Source organism: Danaus plexippus, chromosome 23 (genome assembly GCF_018135715.1).
Source record: "Danaus plexippus chromosome 23, MEX_DaPlex, whole genome shotgun sequence".
In the NCBI taxonomy this organism is placed as follows: domain Eukaryota; kingdom Metazoa; phylum Arthropoda; class Insecta; order Lepidoptera; family Nymphalidae; genus Danaus; species Danaus plexippus.
This window is the reverse complement of record NC_083551.1, coordinates 1,820,734-1,834,578: the sequence shown is the minus strand read 5'-3', so window position 1 is coordinate 1,834,578 and position 13,845 is coordinate 1,820,734. Positions and strand designations below refer to the sequence as shown.

At 32.0% G+C, this 13,845-nt stretch overlaps 5 protein-coding genes across 6 annotated transcripts; 4 read left to right on the top strand and 1 right to left on the bottom strand.

The window, feature by feature from the left end:
- Window positions 1-94: 94 nt before the first annotated feature.
- On the top strand, window positions 95-2,255 carry LOC116774916 (ornithine transcarbamylase, mitochondrial-like). Of its 2 annotated transcripts, XM_032667700.2 has the most exons (7): window positions 95-257; window positions 376-496; window positions 564-712; window positions 791-944; window positions 1,031-1,156; window positions 1,256-1,426; window positions 1,657-2,255. In XM_032667700.2, the coding sequence occupies exons 1-7, from the start codon at window positions 187-189 to the stop codon at window positions 1,831-1,833; spliced, it is 969 nt and encodes a 322-aa protein (XP_032523591.2). In that variant the 5' UTR covers window positions 95-186; the 3' UTR covers window positions 1,834-2,255. The 2 variants fall into 2 exon arrangements, with proteins under 2 accessions (XP_032523591.2, XP_032523592.2); XM_032667701.2 differs by lacking the exon at window positions 1,031-1,156 and having other exon boundaries at window positions 96-257.
- LOC116774695 (small ribosomal subunit protein mS25) lies at window positions 1,940-2,590 on the bottom strand. Its single transcript, XM_032667420.2, has one exon. The coding sequence runs from the start codon at window positions 2,507-2,509 to the stop codon at window positions 2,012-2,014; it is 498 nt and encodes a 165-aa protein (XP_032523311.1). The 5' UTR covers window positions 2,510-2,590; the 3' UTR covers window positions 1,940-2,011.
- A 495-nt stretch (window positions 2,591-3,085) lies between these two features.
- LOC116774787 (keratinocyte proline-rich protein-like) lies at window positions 3,086-4,458 on the top strand. Its single transcript, XM_032667546.2, has 2 exons — window positions 3,086-3,955; window positions 4,262-4,458. The coding sequence occupies exons 1-2, from the start codon at window positions 3,319-3,321 to the stop codon at window positions 4,423-4,425; spliced, it is 801 nt and encodes a 266-aa protein (XP_032523437.2). The 5' UTR covers window positions 3,086-3,318; the 3' UTR covers window positions 4,426-4,458.
- Window positions 4,459-4,611: 153 nt separating this feature from the next.
- LOC116774792 (uncharacterized) lies at window positions 4,612-5,920 on the top strand. The gene is made up of 3 exons (XM_032667550.2): window positions 4,612-4,671; window positions 4,762-4,802; window positions 4,899-5,920. Exon 3 carries the CDS (start codon window positions 5,064-5,066, stop codon window positions 5,823-5,825), a length of 762 nt encoding a protein of 253 aa, XP_032523441.1. The 5' UTR covers window positions 4,612-4,671; window positions 4,762-4,802; window positions 4,899-5,063; the 3' UTR covers window positions 5,826-5,920.
- A 2,253-nt stretch (window positions 5,921-8,173) lies between these two features.
- Window positions 8,174-13,741, top strand: LOC116774931 (facilitated trehalose transporter Tret1-like). Its single transcript, XM_032667718.2, has 7 exons — window positions 8,174-8,623; window positions 9,530-9,685; window positions 10,606-10,804; window positions 10,900-11,090; window positions 11,564-11,952; window positions 12,338-12,449; window positions 13,465-13,741. The coding sequence occupies exons 1-7, from the start codon at window positions 8,536-8,538 to the stop codon at window positions 13,728-13,730; spliced, it is 1,401 nt and encodes a 466-aa protein (XP_032523609.2). The 5' UTR covers window positions 8,174-8,535; the 3' UTR covers window positions 13,731-13,741.
- The last annotated feature ends 104 nt before the right edge of the window (window positions 13,742-13,845 follow it).

Genomic DNA, 13,845 nt, shown 5'->3' with positions numbered 1-13,845 from the left:
AGAAAAAACTTATTGTTTTTTGAGCAAAAAAAATACATATTATATTAATAATTTTGACTTTTATTTGAGACATCACAGCAGGCAACTCTAAGGCGTTATTTCAATTTTGAATTTGTCAAAATTTTATGTTACTTAGCTATTTGTTATTTTTAATATAAATTTTTATTTTAAGGATCGTGAATTAGTATGAAATTATTTAAATTTTTTGTTAATAACATTTCATTGTTGTCGCAAATAAGAAATGAACATTGCTGTATGTAAGTCCGTATGAAATTATACTTTAGTCATCTTAATATTTTCGGATGTAGATTACTCATAATAAAACTATGCTCAAAGTCCGGTTGTAGTTTAAAATAAATTAATAATTTTGTAAAGGAACACAAAGCCGAAACATTTAATATGTTTTAAAAACTGGTCAGCACCCATGGTGTTAGAGGTGCTTGAGAGTGCTTTGAATTTGAAATGTACTATCGGAAATACCCACGGTAAGAGATTGGTGAGTAGATTAAATATTATCTGTAACATTAGAATGTTAAGAATTATTATATAATAAGTGTTGACAGGACGTTCTCGCCGGTTCCAAGGTGATGATATTACAAGAGCTCAATGAACCTTTTCTAAATATGGCTGTTTCAAAAGCAGCGACTCTCCTCGGCGCGTATGACGTCAATATAGTTGATAATTTAGCCTGGGACCAGGACTATATGGGCAGGTTACCAAACAATATTATGATCCTAATGCTAAGAAAATCCCCGATATATTAGCATAAAATTTTTAATTAATTTTTCAGAGTATTTTCTTTCATGGCAGACGCTATATTTGTTGCTACAATGACACATATGTGTGTACAAAGATTTGCGAACCAATCAACAGTACCTGTAGTATGCATGCGATCCCGAACGCATGCTAGCATTCAGTCCCTAGCCACAATGATGGCTATAATTGTTTGTTTTATTATTTTACGTTTTCTTATACATTAAAATGTAATATTTTGTTGAATTTTATCGGTTTATATATTAATAATTTATAGGAAGAATATGGTTGTTTAAATGGGCTGAATTTAGCATATTTCGGTCCACCGCATCCAGTGCTAAATTCGTATTTATTACTGTGCCCAATACTTGGTATTAATTTGAAATTTATGTGTTGCTGTAAAGTAAGTTTTAAACATAATAATCTCGAATTAAGACGATACTTCCACTCACCTGTTTAACATAAGTAATATTTTATTCGTAACAACTTTATAAACTTGTAGAATAATCCGGTGTCTCCATTACTGTACAAGGCAAGTGAAAATATGACCGCCAAGTCACACACTGCTCTGAAGGCTTGCAGCGAGAAAGAGGAAGTATTGAAAGATGCTACCGTCATTATAGCCGGGCCATCTAATGTTAACAAAATAAATGAATTCAAGCTCGCCATTGATGTAAATAATAATTACTGTTTGTGACATACACTTTATGACTGTAAATCTAATGCTTTTAGAAAAAAAATATATTTATAGTACATAAATTATATTGGTAAAACACTTTCGACTGGTCAAAATTTTATATTTTATAAGTATCACAAACAAGTTGTGTATTTCTTTGGAGGATAACTGTACTTTAATTGTAATGATATTGATAGAAGTTGAATTTATAATGTAACATTTTTAAGGATATCGATAAGCAGAAAAGAAATCATTGGATTTTCTTTCACACTGGACCCAGAGGAAAAGAAGTTGACGATAAACTATTTTTTCATGAAAACTCAAAGACTTTTGTGGCTTTTGAGAATTTCCATTACATTGCCGCAGCATTGATGGCCAATGTTATGAAGGATTACAAATTCTAAGCTAGTCTATATACTAATACTTTTTTTTTGTGTATCCTACATGTGGTAAAATTTTTAAATTATGTATTTATGTGAAAATTAATAGTTTTTTAAATAAAAATATAAATGGATAACTAAAATTATGTTTATTATTTTCTAATTTACTATAATTTTACTTAAAACTATTGTAAATAACTATCTAATCTGTTTGGTTTTTATATTTGCCGCGCATGAATTTCGGCAACGGGACTACACCAGGGCACGGAACTTGACCATATATTTCGCATATGCAGGGTCTTTGACAACCGGTACCGAAGTTAGCGGGATTGTCCTCTTTTTCTATCGCCTCTGCTGCCAAAACTTCTTGCGATTTACCAACGGTATTCAATAAGTGCTCCATTATATCTTCCTTTGATTTATTATCTATGTCCACCAATATTTGCCTGCCGTCGTCAAAATAACACTTTATAAATGGAGATGGTGTCAAATTCTTTAATGTAGCGACTTGCACGTCTGGATTTTTGTACTGGATTTGTGGTAGATACCAGAAAACGAACTCCTTGGCTCCGACATTATTTTGGCCCTGAATGTTGTATGCAACGGAAAATATTTTTATTTTGTCCTTGAGCACTAGCTTGCCTGCATTCAAGTAGTCCAAAGTTCGGCGAATAGGTGCTCTTCCTTTCATGAACGGCATTTTAAATTATTTATTGTTCAACTTAATGAAATAACCTCTATTTTACTTCAGTCTTTGACAGTTGCCATTTGACACAGAATTGTTGACATATGTATTTCGATTTCACGTTCCAAAATATTAGTTTTGGTATCATTGTCGTTATATTTTGTATGCTTAATATTTAAGCAAGTAATCGAAATTTGTTGTCTATAAAAGTGAGGTCACAAAACCTGTGTATGCTTAAATTTAGGAAAATCTTAGATAATGTAAATTTAGGCTCATCCCAGTGGCAGTAAACGCATTCTGCCTGTTAGGTGAAAAGTAACGTATTTCATTGTTCTCGGTGTCCATTACCTGTTTTGATAAGTATATTTTTTCTTCTTCTTAATAGTTACATTAATTTTTGAACAATAAAAAATAATATTTTTTTATTGTTCAAGCCACGTTAGCTTTTTATTATTTCTTCGTAACTAACTTGTTTATAATAATAGCGCATTGAAAATTGCGTTAAATGTATGTCCTCATGAGACTGACTTTTGTAGCATTGACCGATATAACTTATATGTATCTATTGCCTTAAAGAAAAGTCATTTTTTTCCGTCTTACAATTTCAAAATTTTTTTTTGTTTTTATAGGACAATACTTAAATTTGTGTCAAAATCCGATGGAAGGCATAATTTATTAAATCATATCAATCAAGTAATGGGATATCTATGTTAAAATAATTTTTTAAAATGGCTAAGCATTTCTTAAAAAAATTGTGTGTAACATGAGAAATATGTAGTCTGCAATGGAATAAAGTAATAATAAGAAAAAAACAAACTAACAGTATGAAGTCTAGTAAAGTAAAAAATCCTTGTAAAATCTGTTGCGAGACAGTGTCAAAGAAAAATGGGCTCCAATGTCAAGGTGCATGTAGAAAATGGGCACATTACAAATGCCTGAACTACTCTCCCGGTAAAGTTCAGGATATAAAGTTAGGCATCATAAAAATCGCATGTCCATGCCCAGATTGCATTACACCACTTCCTAAAGAATGTATCCAGGTTCCACCAGAACCGTGTGAAAAAACACAATGCCCCGTCAACAAAGTGCCACGTTGTATTTCCGCTGAATGTCCAAAGAATGTTGAAAAGCCGATTCCATGTTATCCTGAACCCGCAGCCAAATGTAATCCTTCGCCATCGTTTGACCATTGCAAACTTCCTCAGTGTCCACAACCAAAGCCAACTACCAATAACAATGTTACTTCTCCTAATAGAGATCCGTCCCCTCCACGACGCACTTCGCCTCCTAAAGATATAATAAAAAAGAAAGTTTCTCCATTATGCCCCACATCGCCCGAAGCGCTGAAAAATCCATGTCCGACAGTCTCTCCTACAAAGTGCCCTTCTAAACAAAAATTATGTAAACCATGTCCTATACGATCAATTTCATGCTCTGATATGTCACAAGAATCCAGTTTTGGTAAGAATTTTACGAATACATTTATACATAATGAGATCTAAGATTTTCGCGAGTATTCATTTAAATGAAACTAGTATTATTCGGATTTACTACGCGGATTTTATTATTTAAAAACTACATAATCCCGACGTTTCGGTTACTTTGCAGCAACCGTGATCACGGGCAGACGAGGTGTGAAACCGAAACGTCGGGATTATGTAGTTTTTAAATAATAAAATCCGCGTAGTAAATCCGAATAATACTAGTTTTATTTACATTTATACAAATTAAATGTGAAAATATTAAATGTAACTGAAATGTTTTCAGCAAAACCATTTGAAAAAATTAAAAGGATTACATCGGATATTCAAATGTTGGGAAATTTGGAACGGAGATCGATATTTTCCTGTATCGAAAATCTATGCAGCACAGTTGGACAGCTGTCTAACCAAGTCAAAGAACTCGTTTGCAAGATGAAAGTATCCAACTGACATGAATTAAATATAATACAAGATTATTACATTTATTTTGGTTTCATTTTGTTCTAGAAATTTTATTTAATGATAAAATTTCTAGCTCGGACGGTGGAGGTCTGCGTTTAAAGCGCGTTAGATAGGGGCCCCTAAACTTTCACCTGGGTCGCAAGTCGCAGGCACTGTTGAAGCTCCTCTCCCTGCAATGCGATGGACCCGACACCCGCACTGTGAATCCATGGCATGCTGCATGGCATGGCAGAGGTTTTGTCTCTTTTAATTACTAGTATTACCAGTATTTTTTCAACATAACATTTCATGGATTTAAAAGGAAAAAATCATTTATATTCATAGAATGAAAATTTCCTCGTCCCAACCAGTATTCAAATCTAAACGTGAGTTTGTTATTTTAGTAAAATAATCATAGAAATGTGCATTGATTATGAGCAAGAAGTATTGACTTGAGATTTGTTTTCATCTTTAAATTGTAGGTGTGCGAAATAAAAGAAAAAGAAACTGTCAATCAAAGTAACAGAACACTGTCACATTTGTTTATATAGTCCATAAAAAAATATGATGTAAACATAAGCCATCTCTCATATTTCACAAAAAAAACCATGCACAGCGGTTGTTTTTAATAGCCAAACATCGCCAAGATGCCAAAATGCAACAAGACAAAAAACCCTTGCAAAATATGTTTAGGGCAAGTATCCGAAAAGACTGGCTTACAGTGCCAGGGTGCCTGCCAGACCTGGATACATTTTGAATGTTTGAACTACACGCCCGGCAAGATAAAGGACATAAAGGCTGGCGTTATAAAGGTAACTTGCCCTTGTCCGGATTGCAAAACGACTCTGCCCAAAGAATATAGAACTGATGAGCCATTTAGCTGCAGTAATATGAAGTGTCCAGCAAACATACCGCCTCAGTGCGGTAATACTGCCTGTCCTACTAATAAAGGTATGACAAATATAGACCAAAATCCAGTACAAACCGGCTGTGCCTTAGATAAATGTGGCAAAGGTTGTAAGACGAACAGCCATCCGCAGGTGGATCGTTGTCCTCAACCCCCGCCGATATCACCGTGTGCACCCCCATATCACCCACTTCCTTTTCCGGCGACCTCTTCAGATAAATGTCTGAATTTCAATGCGTGTCCATCAGGTTGTTCGTCAACCGTCGACATTCCAGGTGACCGTGGCTCTAAAGAGGATGGTATTTTATCCATGGGAACACTCGAGAACATGTGCAACACCGTTGGTCAATTGACAAACCAAATTAATAATCTAATGTCGCAATTGAAACACTCGGTTAAAGACAAACATGGCTACGGCACCCAGAGAGCTTGTCCTCAAACAGGACCAAAGTCCTTATGTCCAAAACCGTGCTTCTGTCCTGGAAACCCGGGAAGGAGATAATCACTGAGGCTTAGTAATTCAACACATCCCGGTAACATTTCCTGTGATTAATAACTTGTATTTTAACATTGTCAATAAACTGGAGACTTGATAGATGGTTTGTTTAATGATTCATTTAACATTTTACTTATTATATCATATCTTTAAAGAGATAATCGCGATGACATTTTATTTTTTTTGTTACATGAGACGAACTTTTTGATCTAATAATTGATAAATGACAATGATAATGAGCAACGATTTAGAATATACGAATGCACAATATTACTCGTATAACAAACGCAGTTGAAAAAGGATTTCACATGTAGGAATGATAATCCTCACGCCCCAGGGGCGCTCGGGAATCGCGAGACGATCTCCGGCCACTGTACGCGCGGGGCTGACGACGCCGAGCGACAGTAGCTCGCCGTCGGACCAGAACCAGGCCCTAGCGTACCGCGCCTCAATGACTATTAGACCACCATGGACGGGGTCCTAGAGCCTTTGTCAAACCGGGTTGCGCAATGACGTACCGCGACCTGGCTCAAAACAGGAGAAGGTACGGGGGTTTTTAGTCAGTAGTAGTCTGACACTCCCTCTTGTCGTTTGATGACTTTCCCTCTGAAAAAAAGGCTAAAAACTAATTGATTCTTGTTCTAAATTTGAGTGAGTGCAAATGTTAATGCCTCCGAATTGATGCTTTATGTGAGATGCGATAGATGGCAGGAAAACATTTAGAAGTTAGAACAGATATTTTTCGTAACGACAAATTTACTTTACTTGTAAATAAATACATTAGTTTATTATCAGCGTCTCAAAAAGAGAGGAAATCGTTTCGTGAAATTAAAATTATTAATGAAATCTTATATCATTGAATTTCAAATTAATTAGTAAATTAAGTTTGTCGTAACATGATTAAAATGTGTCTTACGCTGTAAGAAATTAAAAAAAAAAACATTAATTTATAAAACTACTGACAGTTTGGTGGTATTACAAAGACTTTGAATTAAGATTATAAAAATCTAAATCATTTTATAATTACGCATTTCAATTTGTAGATAAAATCATAGAAGTCTTCCATGTTAATGTTCTTCAGTGCATCAAAACCTAATTAAAATTGATTCTAATCACCGATAATCTTAAATAAAATTCTAAGATAATAGATAAAGATTTTTTTACCTATAACTAAATATATTTATATATATGTAATATCAAACTGAAAATCTTGTTTATACTAATACAATTTCTATGTTACAATGTTAGATCGAGTGCAATATCTTATAAATATCAGTACTTAGATACTTTTAAGAACTTAATCGATACAGGAGTGATTAATTTCTAGCGGTAGGTATTTTATTGATTTCTTTTACCTACATTATTGAATATCTATTTTGTTTTTTGGCAACCACCAATTTTATTGTTCGATGCAATCGCAGACAGTTGCTATACAGTTGCTATACATTTATATTTATACAACACGTTTTATATTCTGATAGTTTTTTTTTATTCTATAACTATGTACCGGATAAAATATTTTCCCTCATTGGTTGTCCAATGAAGGTCACCAAATTATAACTTACAACTCCTCATTATCAGCGGTAACCACCAACAAAGTTCGAGATAATGCAATTTAGGACTTACGAATTAGTTCTTTTCCTATGTTTAAATCCACAATCGACCTTTCATAGATAATCTATGAGTTACGACGTCAAGTGTTCGTCGATTATTCGCAGCGAAAATCCCCAAAATCCTCGTAAAGAAATTCTTATACAGGATAAAGCTCGTAATGGTCATTTCGTTTCCTCGAGACTGATTGACAGATAGCCAAAAATTCCTAAATCCTTTTAGTATAGCCACAAAAACATTATGAACGCGTTGCTGTTAATTATCTAAAACGGATCTTTGTCAGAATTTTTTTTTTGTTAAATTAATATTTGGTTTAATTATAACTCAGATCATCTGTCCTCATCTGTCTCGAAAATCTTTTTTTTTTTTTTGAAAACAGGTAATTTAATTTTTCGTTTTTTTTTTCTGTTTCTGTACTTCATATAATTATAACAATTTATTTATTATTAAAATATCATTCAATACAAATGACAGATGGTAAAAGTGAACAGATAAATAATGCCTATTTCATTGCTACTTTGAGATTTTATCTTTTATTATTTGTTGTTGAAATTAACTATTACATATGTATTGAATTGTAACTTTTGTCACGTATTGATAGATAAGGGCTGTCAATAGTATGCTCACCATTTTGAATTATCACACTACATACGAACAGAATCTCGTTTCTAATTCAGTAACCTACGTTCATAATAAACGTAATTTGCGTAGTTTTATGAATGAGAAACTTTTAACACTCCGTATGTATTGTGACTGTCCATATTTGAGTCAGGCGTAACTGAGTTTTGTAAAGAAATATATATTTGTATCTAAACTTTCCGTAGTTATATTTTTTCTGTTGCATTCATAACAATGAATAGATGTTGCCATGCTCACTTCTAAGTGGCTATAATTTTTACCTGAATTCCTCTTTGAATACGACAAAAGGCGATACTACTTAACAGTACAGATAATATTTTTATCAACGCGGTCTCTTTAGACACGGTCTGGCTAGGAGTGATTTAAATAAGTTGTGACAGTCGGAAAACAAACACATTGTTGATGAACAAAAAAATTACAAGCATCAAGCGAAACAGTGCAAAAAAATTAACCAGTTAAAATATAAATGGAAGAAAAAAAATACGAATACACAAGCATGGAGATAAAACCTAAAAATGGCAGCATTAAGTACCAACTACTTATTGTAGCTTGCAGTAAGTATTGTTTTTATTTTATTGTACATCAATTAATTATTCCATAATAACGAATTATTTTTATTATACGACCAATTTTATACCAAAATTTTTTTTTATCTGTCGTCATATTAAAAATACACAAAAATTCATATAAAACAATTGTCTTATATAGATATATATTGGAAGAATTCGAATTATATTAAAATGTCATTTATTTTAAAATTTATTAACACTTTATATCATAGATTATTTCACTAATTATATGATTATTGTTAAAACTGCACATCGGAAACTAACAGACTATTTCGTTATTGACAGGAGGATATTTGAAACAATTAATTACCAAAAAATTTTTTTAATAGAGAGCTCAATGAATCCTCAAAAATATTTCTTATTTATTAGAGTTTTAATAAAATAAATGAATTGTATAAAAGAGGTGGTTGTTTTATACAGTTCACGGTGCCAGGTTCGTGGAAGTCGTGAAACAGATTTTTTAATTATTTTAAACCAGTCCTTTCATATTTCCTATGTTTCATATTTCCTATGTTTTATTATAAACGAACGCAAAAAATATTCAGAGGAAATTCAATTACCTATAATGTTTTTTTTTTTTATTTATCAAACTTCAACATAAAATTATTCATCCAGATCAGAAACTATTTATCTAGAGCGGAATTAAAATATGCGTTTGAAAATAAATGCCTTCGATACAGAATCAATCGACTCAAGGCTGATTTAAATAAGATCTATGCATGTTTTGCATGCATGCATATATTTACACCTGAAATAATCAAAATTTTAAACATAAGATTTCTTTAACATATTTCTTCAATTCACCTTTATTAAACATCTCTAGCATATATCTATATTTATTAGTCTTAAGATGCTATTGAACATGAAGGTTTTGTGTTAAATTTTTTTTAGTCAACGTTGGACAGGTCATCGTCGGCTACAGTGTTGGATGGTCAGCTCCCATCCTCCCTAAACTGAAGAACATTGACGAGACACCGTTAACTGATGTCGTAACTGATTTGGAAGCATCATATATTGGGTCCTTACTTTACATCGGCTCTATGATTGGTGAGTGAAGACTTAACAAAAGCATATATTCTGTCCGTTTAAAAATGATTAAGTTTAAATATTTTTTTATTTTTTATTTTGGACAAACCTATAGGTCTCATTTATTTTATTTTTAATTAAAAACATTGCGCAGTTTATGTTTCATTCATTCAGAGCTTTTGACGTCGTGTCAGAATGAGTCTGTACCTTGTATTGTGGCAATTTATAGCAGAAAGTCAGGTTATTTAGATATATCACGCTAATGAATATTAAATAATTATCATATAAAGAAAGATGAGAATAATAAAATAGAGTTAATTTGTAAAATTGTTTCACAATTAGGCACAACTTCATCAAGACAATTAACAAATTTTATAAACGAGAGAGATTTCATCAGAATTATACAGAAATTTGCTTTAAAAAAAAAAAATACAGGACCACATCTGAATTAATAATGTCCTTAAATTCATGTCTAGAACGTTAGGAAAACGGTGTTAGATATATCTAAATTGATACAGCTATCCAAATGATGGATTAAAATTTACATGTGATCAAAGTCTAATTTATTTACCAAAAGGTGCCCACAAAAAAAAAAAAATTTTTTACTACGTTCTGCAATTTGATATATTTTATTTGTTTGCATGTTTAAAACACAGGAGTTTTATCTTGTAAACGATTGTATTGTTTTATCTTGTAAACGGGTAAACAATATATTTTAATAGGCAGACACTACAATTCATGTCTATATCTCAATGATCGTGGAGTGGCTATGAGTACTTGGGATTACAAATTAAGGCTATTGAAGTGTTACAATAATTTGAACATGTTCAAGTTAAATTTTAATAATAACCTTTAGAATTATGTATTTATATATTTTTAAAGTGTTGCCTAAAAAATGAAAAAATCGTTCAAAATCCAAAATCGATTCTTTTGATTTTCAGGGCCGTATATAACAAGTATCTTTTCAAATGTGGTGGGACGGAAACCTTGTCTTCTGATCGGCGGATTGCTGAACATCCTTGCATATGTTCTGGTAATCACAACCAAGGATATAGCTATGGTGTACGCTGTCAGGATAATATCCGGTCTCGGAATGGGAATTACAATTGTTGGAAATATTGTTTACGTCGGCGAAATAGCGTAAAGATTTACAAATTTATTTTTAACGAATATTAGAAATGTGTTGATTATTTTGGTTAACTATACTATACAGGGCGACGGTAATTTTTCTACAGGTCCACGAATATCCGGGGTATCCTGCTGACCTCAACGTCGATCATTGGTATATTCGGTACACTCCTGGTTTATGCCGTAGTGCCTTACGTTTCCTACTCTCAGTCCGGTTACATCGCTTTGGTTATAAGTGTAATACACGTGGTCGGTGTCTGCTTCATACCAGAATCTCCGGTCTATTACGCTATAAAAGGTGAGGAAGTGACAATCGTTTTATTGCTTCATTTTTTTTTTAATAAATACATAACCTTTTCTTGTATCTCTTACCAAAATTTTAGAATTGGTTTTAAAATTAAACCTAATCCAAATGACAATGACTGTTTAGCGCTCGGAGTCTAAATATGGGAATGCTTTAAGCATTAATCTATACGACATGACCGTACTGCTATAAAACAAATTTTATAACAATGATAAATGAGAAGAAAAATGCAATTGTGCCACTATTAATGAATTCACTAATCATCTAAGAGAAAGCTGTTCCAAATAAATAAATGTAGATAACTTCACAATAATTTCGGACAAGTTTATAAAAGACTATTAGCTATTCAAAAATATATCTTTGGTTATTTTAAAAATCAAAACGATTTATAATTGTTTACAAAAAATGATTTTCCACGGAGACTATATTCTTAGAATGCAAGATATTAAACATTAAATATTTTTCAGACCGACCTGTCAGTGTCACAAAGACCCTAGACCTGCTCGGTAGATCGGCAGACGTGGACAAAGTTCTGGAAACATTTAGCAGGAAGAAGGGCGAAACAACCAGCAAGATTCGGGATTGGACGGAAATATTCACAGTTAAATCCAATAGAATGTCTCTCTTCCTGACTTTCACACTGGGGGCCTTCCAGCAAACCAGTGGCGTGGCTGTTGTGTTGTTTTTCGCGACAACCATCTTCGACACAGCTGGTTCATCGATCCGACCAGATTTAGCGACTATTATTATAGGTGTGACGAGACTCTTGTCCAGTTTAATTGCACCGTCCTTCGTTGAAAGATCTGGAAGAAAAATTCTGTTGTTAATTTCCATGGCTGCGTGTGCTTTCAGCTTGGTAAGGGTCTATAATACAACTGTTCTTCATAACACTCCCGGAAACAAACCAAATACATACAAAAGAACAAAATAATAAGTTTAATTTAAATAAATATATTATAATTGATTTTTTAATTTAAATTTTTATCTTATGTAATATCGTATGCTTAAACGGTTGATTTTAATTGCTTAAATGGCCAGTCCTTTTTTATTAAATAAATTATTTAACAAAGCAATTCTTTTGATCGCGAACCGTAAATTAAAAAAAAAAAACTAAATTACTACGATAATCTGTTAACTAAACAGATGAAAACAAGATTTAATATTGTTTCCATCTGTTTGGTTAATATTATTTTATTATATATTTATATGAGATATTATATATATTTAAATCTTTGTTTCAGTTGATTTTAGGTCTATATTTTTATTTGGACAGAACACATGTAGCTTTCATAAAGAACATTGGCTGGCTGCCATTGGTCGCGTTAATAGTTTATTTCTTTTGTTACGAAGCTGGTGAGTATTTGATTTTCATAAAATAATATAATAAAAAAAAATTAAAATAATTTAACGGATATGATGCGATTCATTTTTTGCAAAATCATTAAAGATGATAAATAAAAATATAACGTTCAACGACTACTTAAAGTGATAAAGACTCTGGTTTAATATTATGATAGTTTGAACTAAAACCTTTAATCTTTAACTAAAGTTGAAGTTTTAAGGTCATTTGACTACGTTTATTTATAAATAAACACATGTTTGTCATTAGGAGATAGTATAGAAAGGATGTAATTGTGTACCTTTTTATTACTGGCAACATTCATTCATATTTTTTTCAAACCTCGTCATAAATAAGCCCTGAAGTGATAAAAATAAATATAGAAAAATTCATAGACACTAACGGGATTCGTACCTTAACCTCCAGAATATCGAATTCTAGTTATTTTACTAACTAAGCTATCATGTCCTCACTCGAGTGGCTAAACATTGTTAACAAAGAAACATTGTAAAGTTGCCATCACCGATATTAAATTCGTACAATTCTGTTTGTATATATTTTTCATGTAAACGATGTTTAGCTAACACTTAGATCAAAATTTATATGGAACACGTATATTGAAAAAAATTTTCATCATTTGGAATTTTAATACAAGTATAAGATCAATATTAATTATAGATGAGAAAACGTAACTAATTTGCTGTTCCTAAGTGACGAATCTAAAGTCATAACTTAAATATCTTTTAAACTTACAACAATTTCCGTAAGACCATGACAGTTTACATATACTGATTCTTATAAATTTATGATAATTCAACAAGTAGAACTATTTTCAACACTTGATTGAATTAAGTACCCTAATTAGTTTATATTAAATCTTTCAGGTTTAATAACATTATTTTTGTTGTTTCCATAAAATATTTTTAAAATATTTATAATAATATAAAATGTACGTCAACTATTCATATTTTTATATTTCTATTAGAAATTATTTCTAAACACATTGAATTATAATTAATTATGTTCCAGGATTCGGTACGATTCCAAACGCGATAGTTGGTGAAATGTTCAGAGCAAATGTTCGTTCAAACGGTTCTGCTTTGGCGATCACTTTAACTTGGCTGGTAGGTTTCGGCCTCACAACCAGCTTCACTACGATGGTAAAAGTTTTGGGCGGTGACGTCACGTTTTGGATATTCGGCGGCTCGTGTGTCCTAGCCTTTCTTTTCACTTTCTTCTTCTTGCCGGAAACAAAAGGAAAAACATTAAATGAAATACAAGATATGTTAAGTTGAATATTTTATAATGGTTTTTATTTTAATCTGTCACAGCTCACAGCTATCAAGAGTCGACATTTGACATTTGTCATTCTCGTGACACGTTATTTGAAATTTTAATTCAAATATCAGT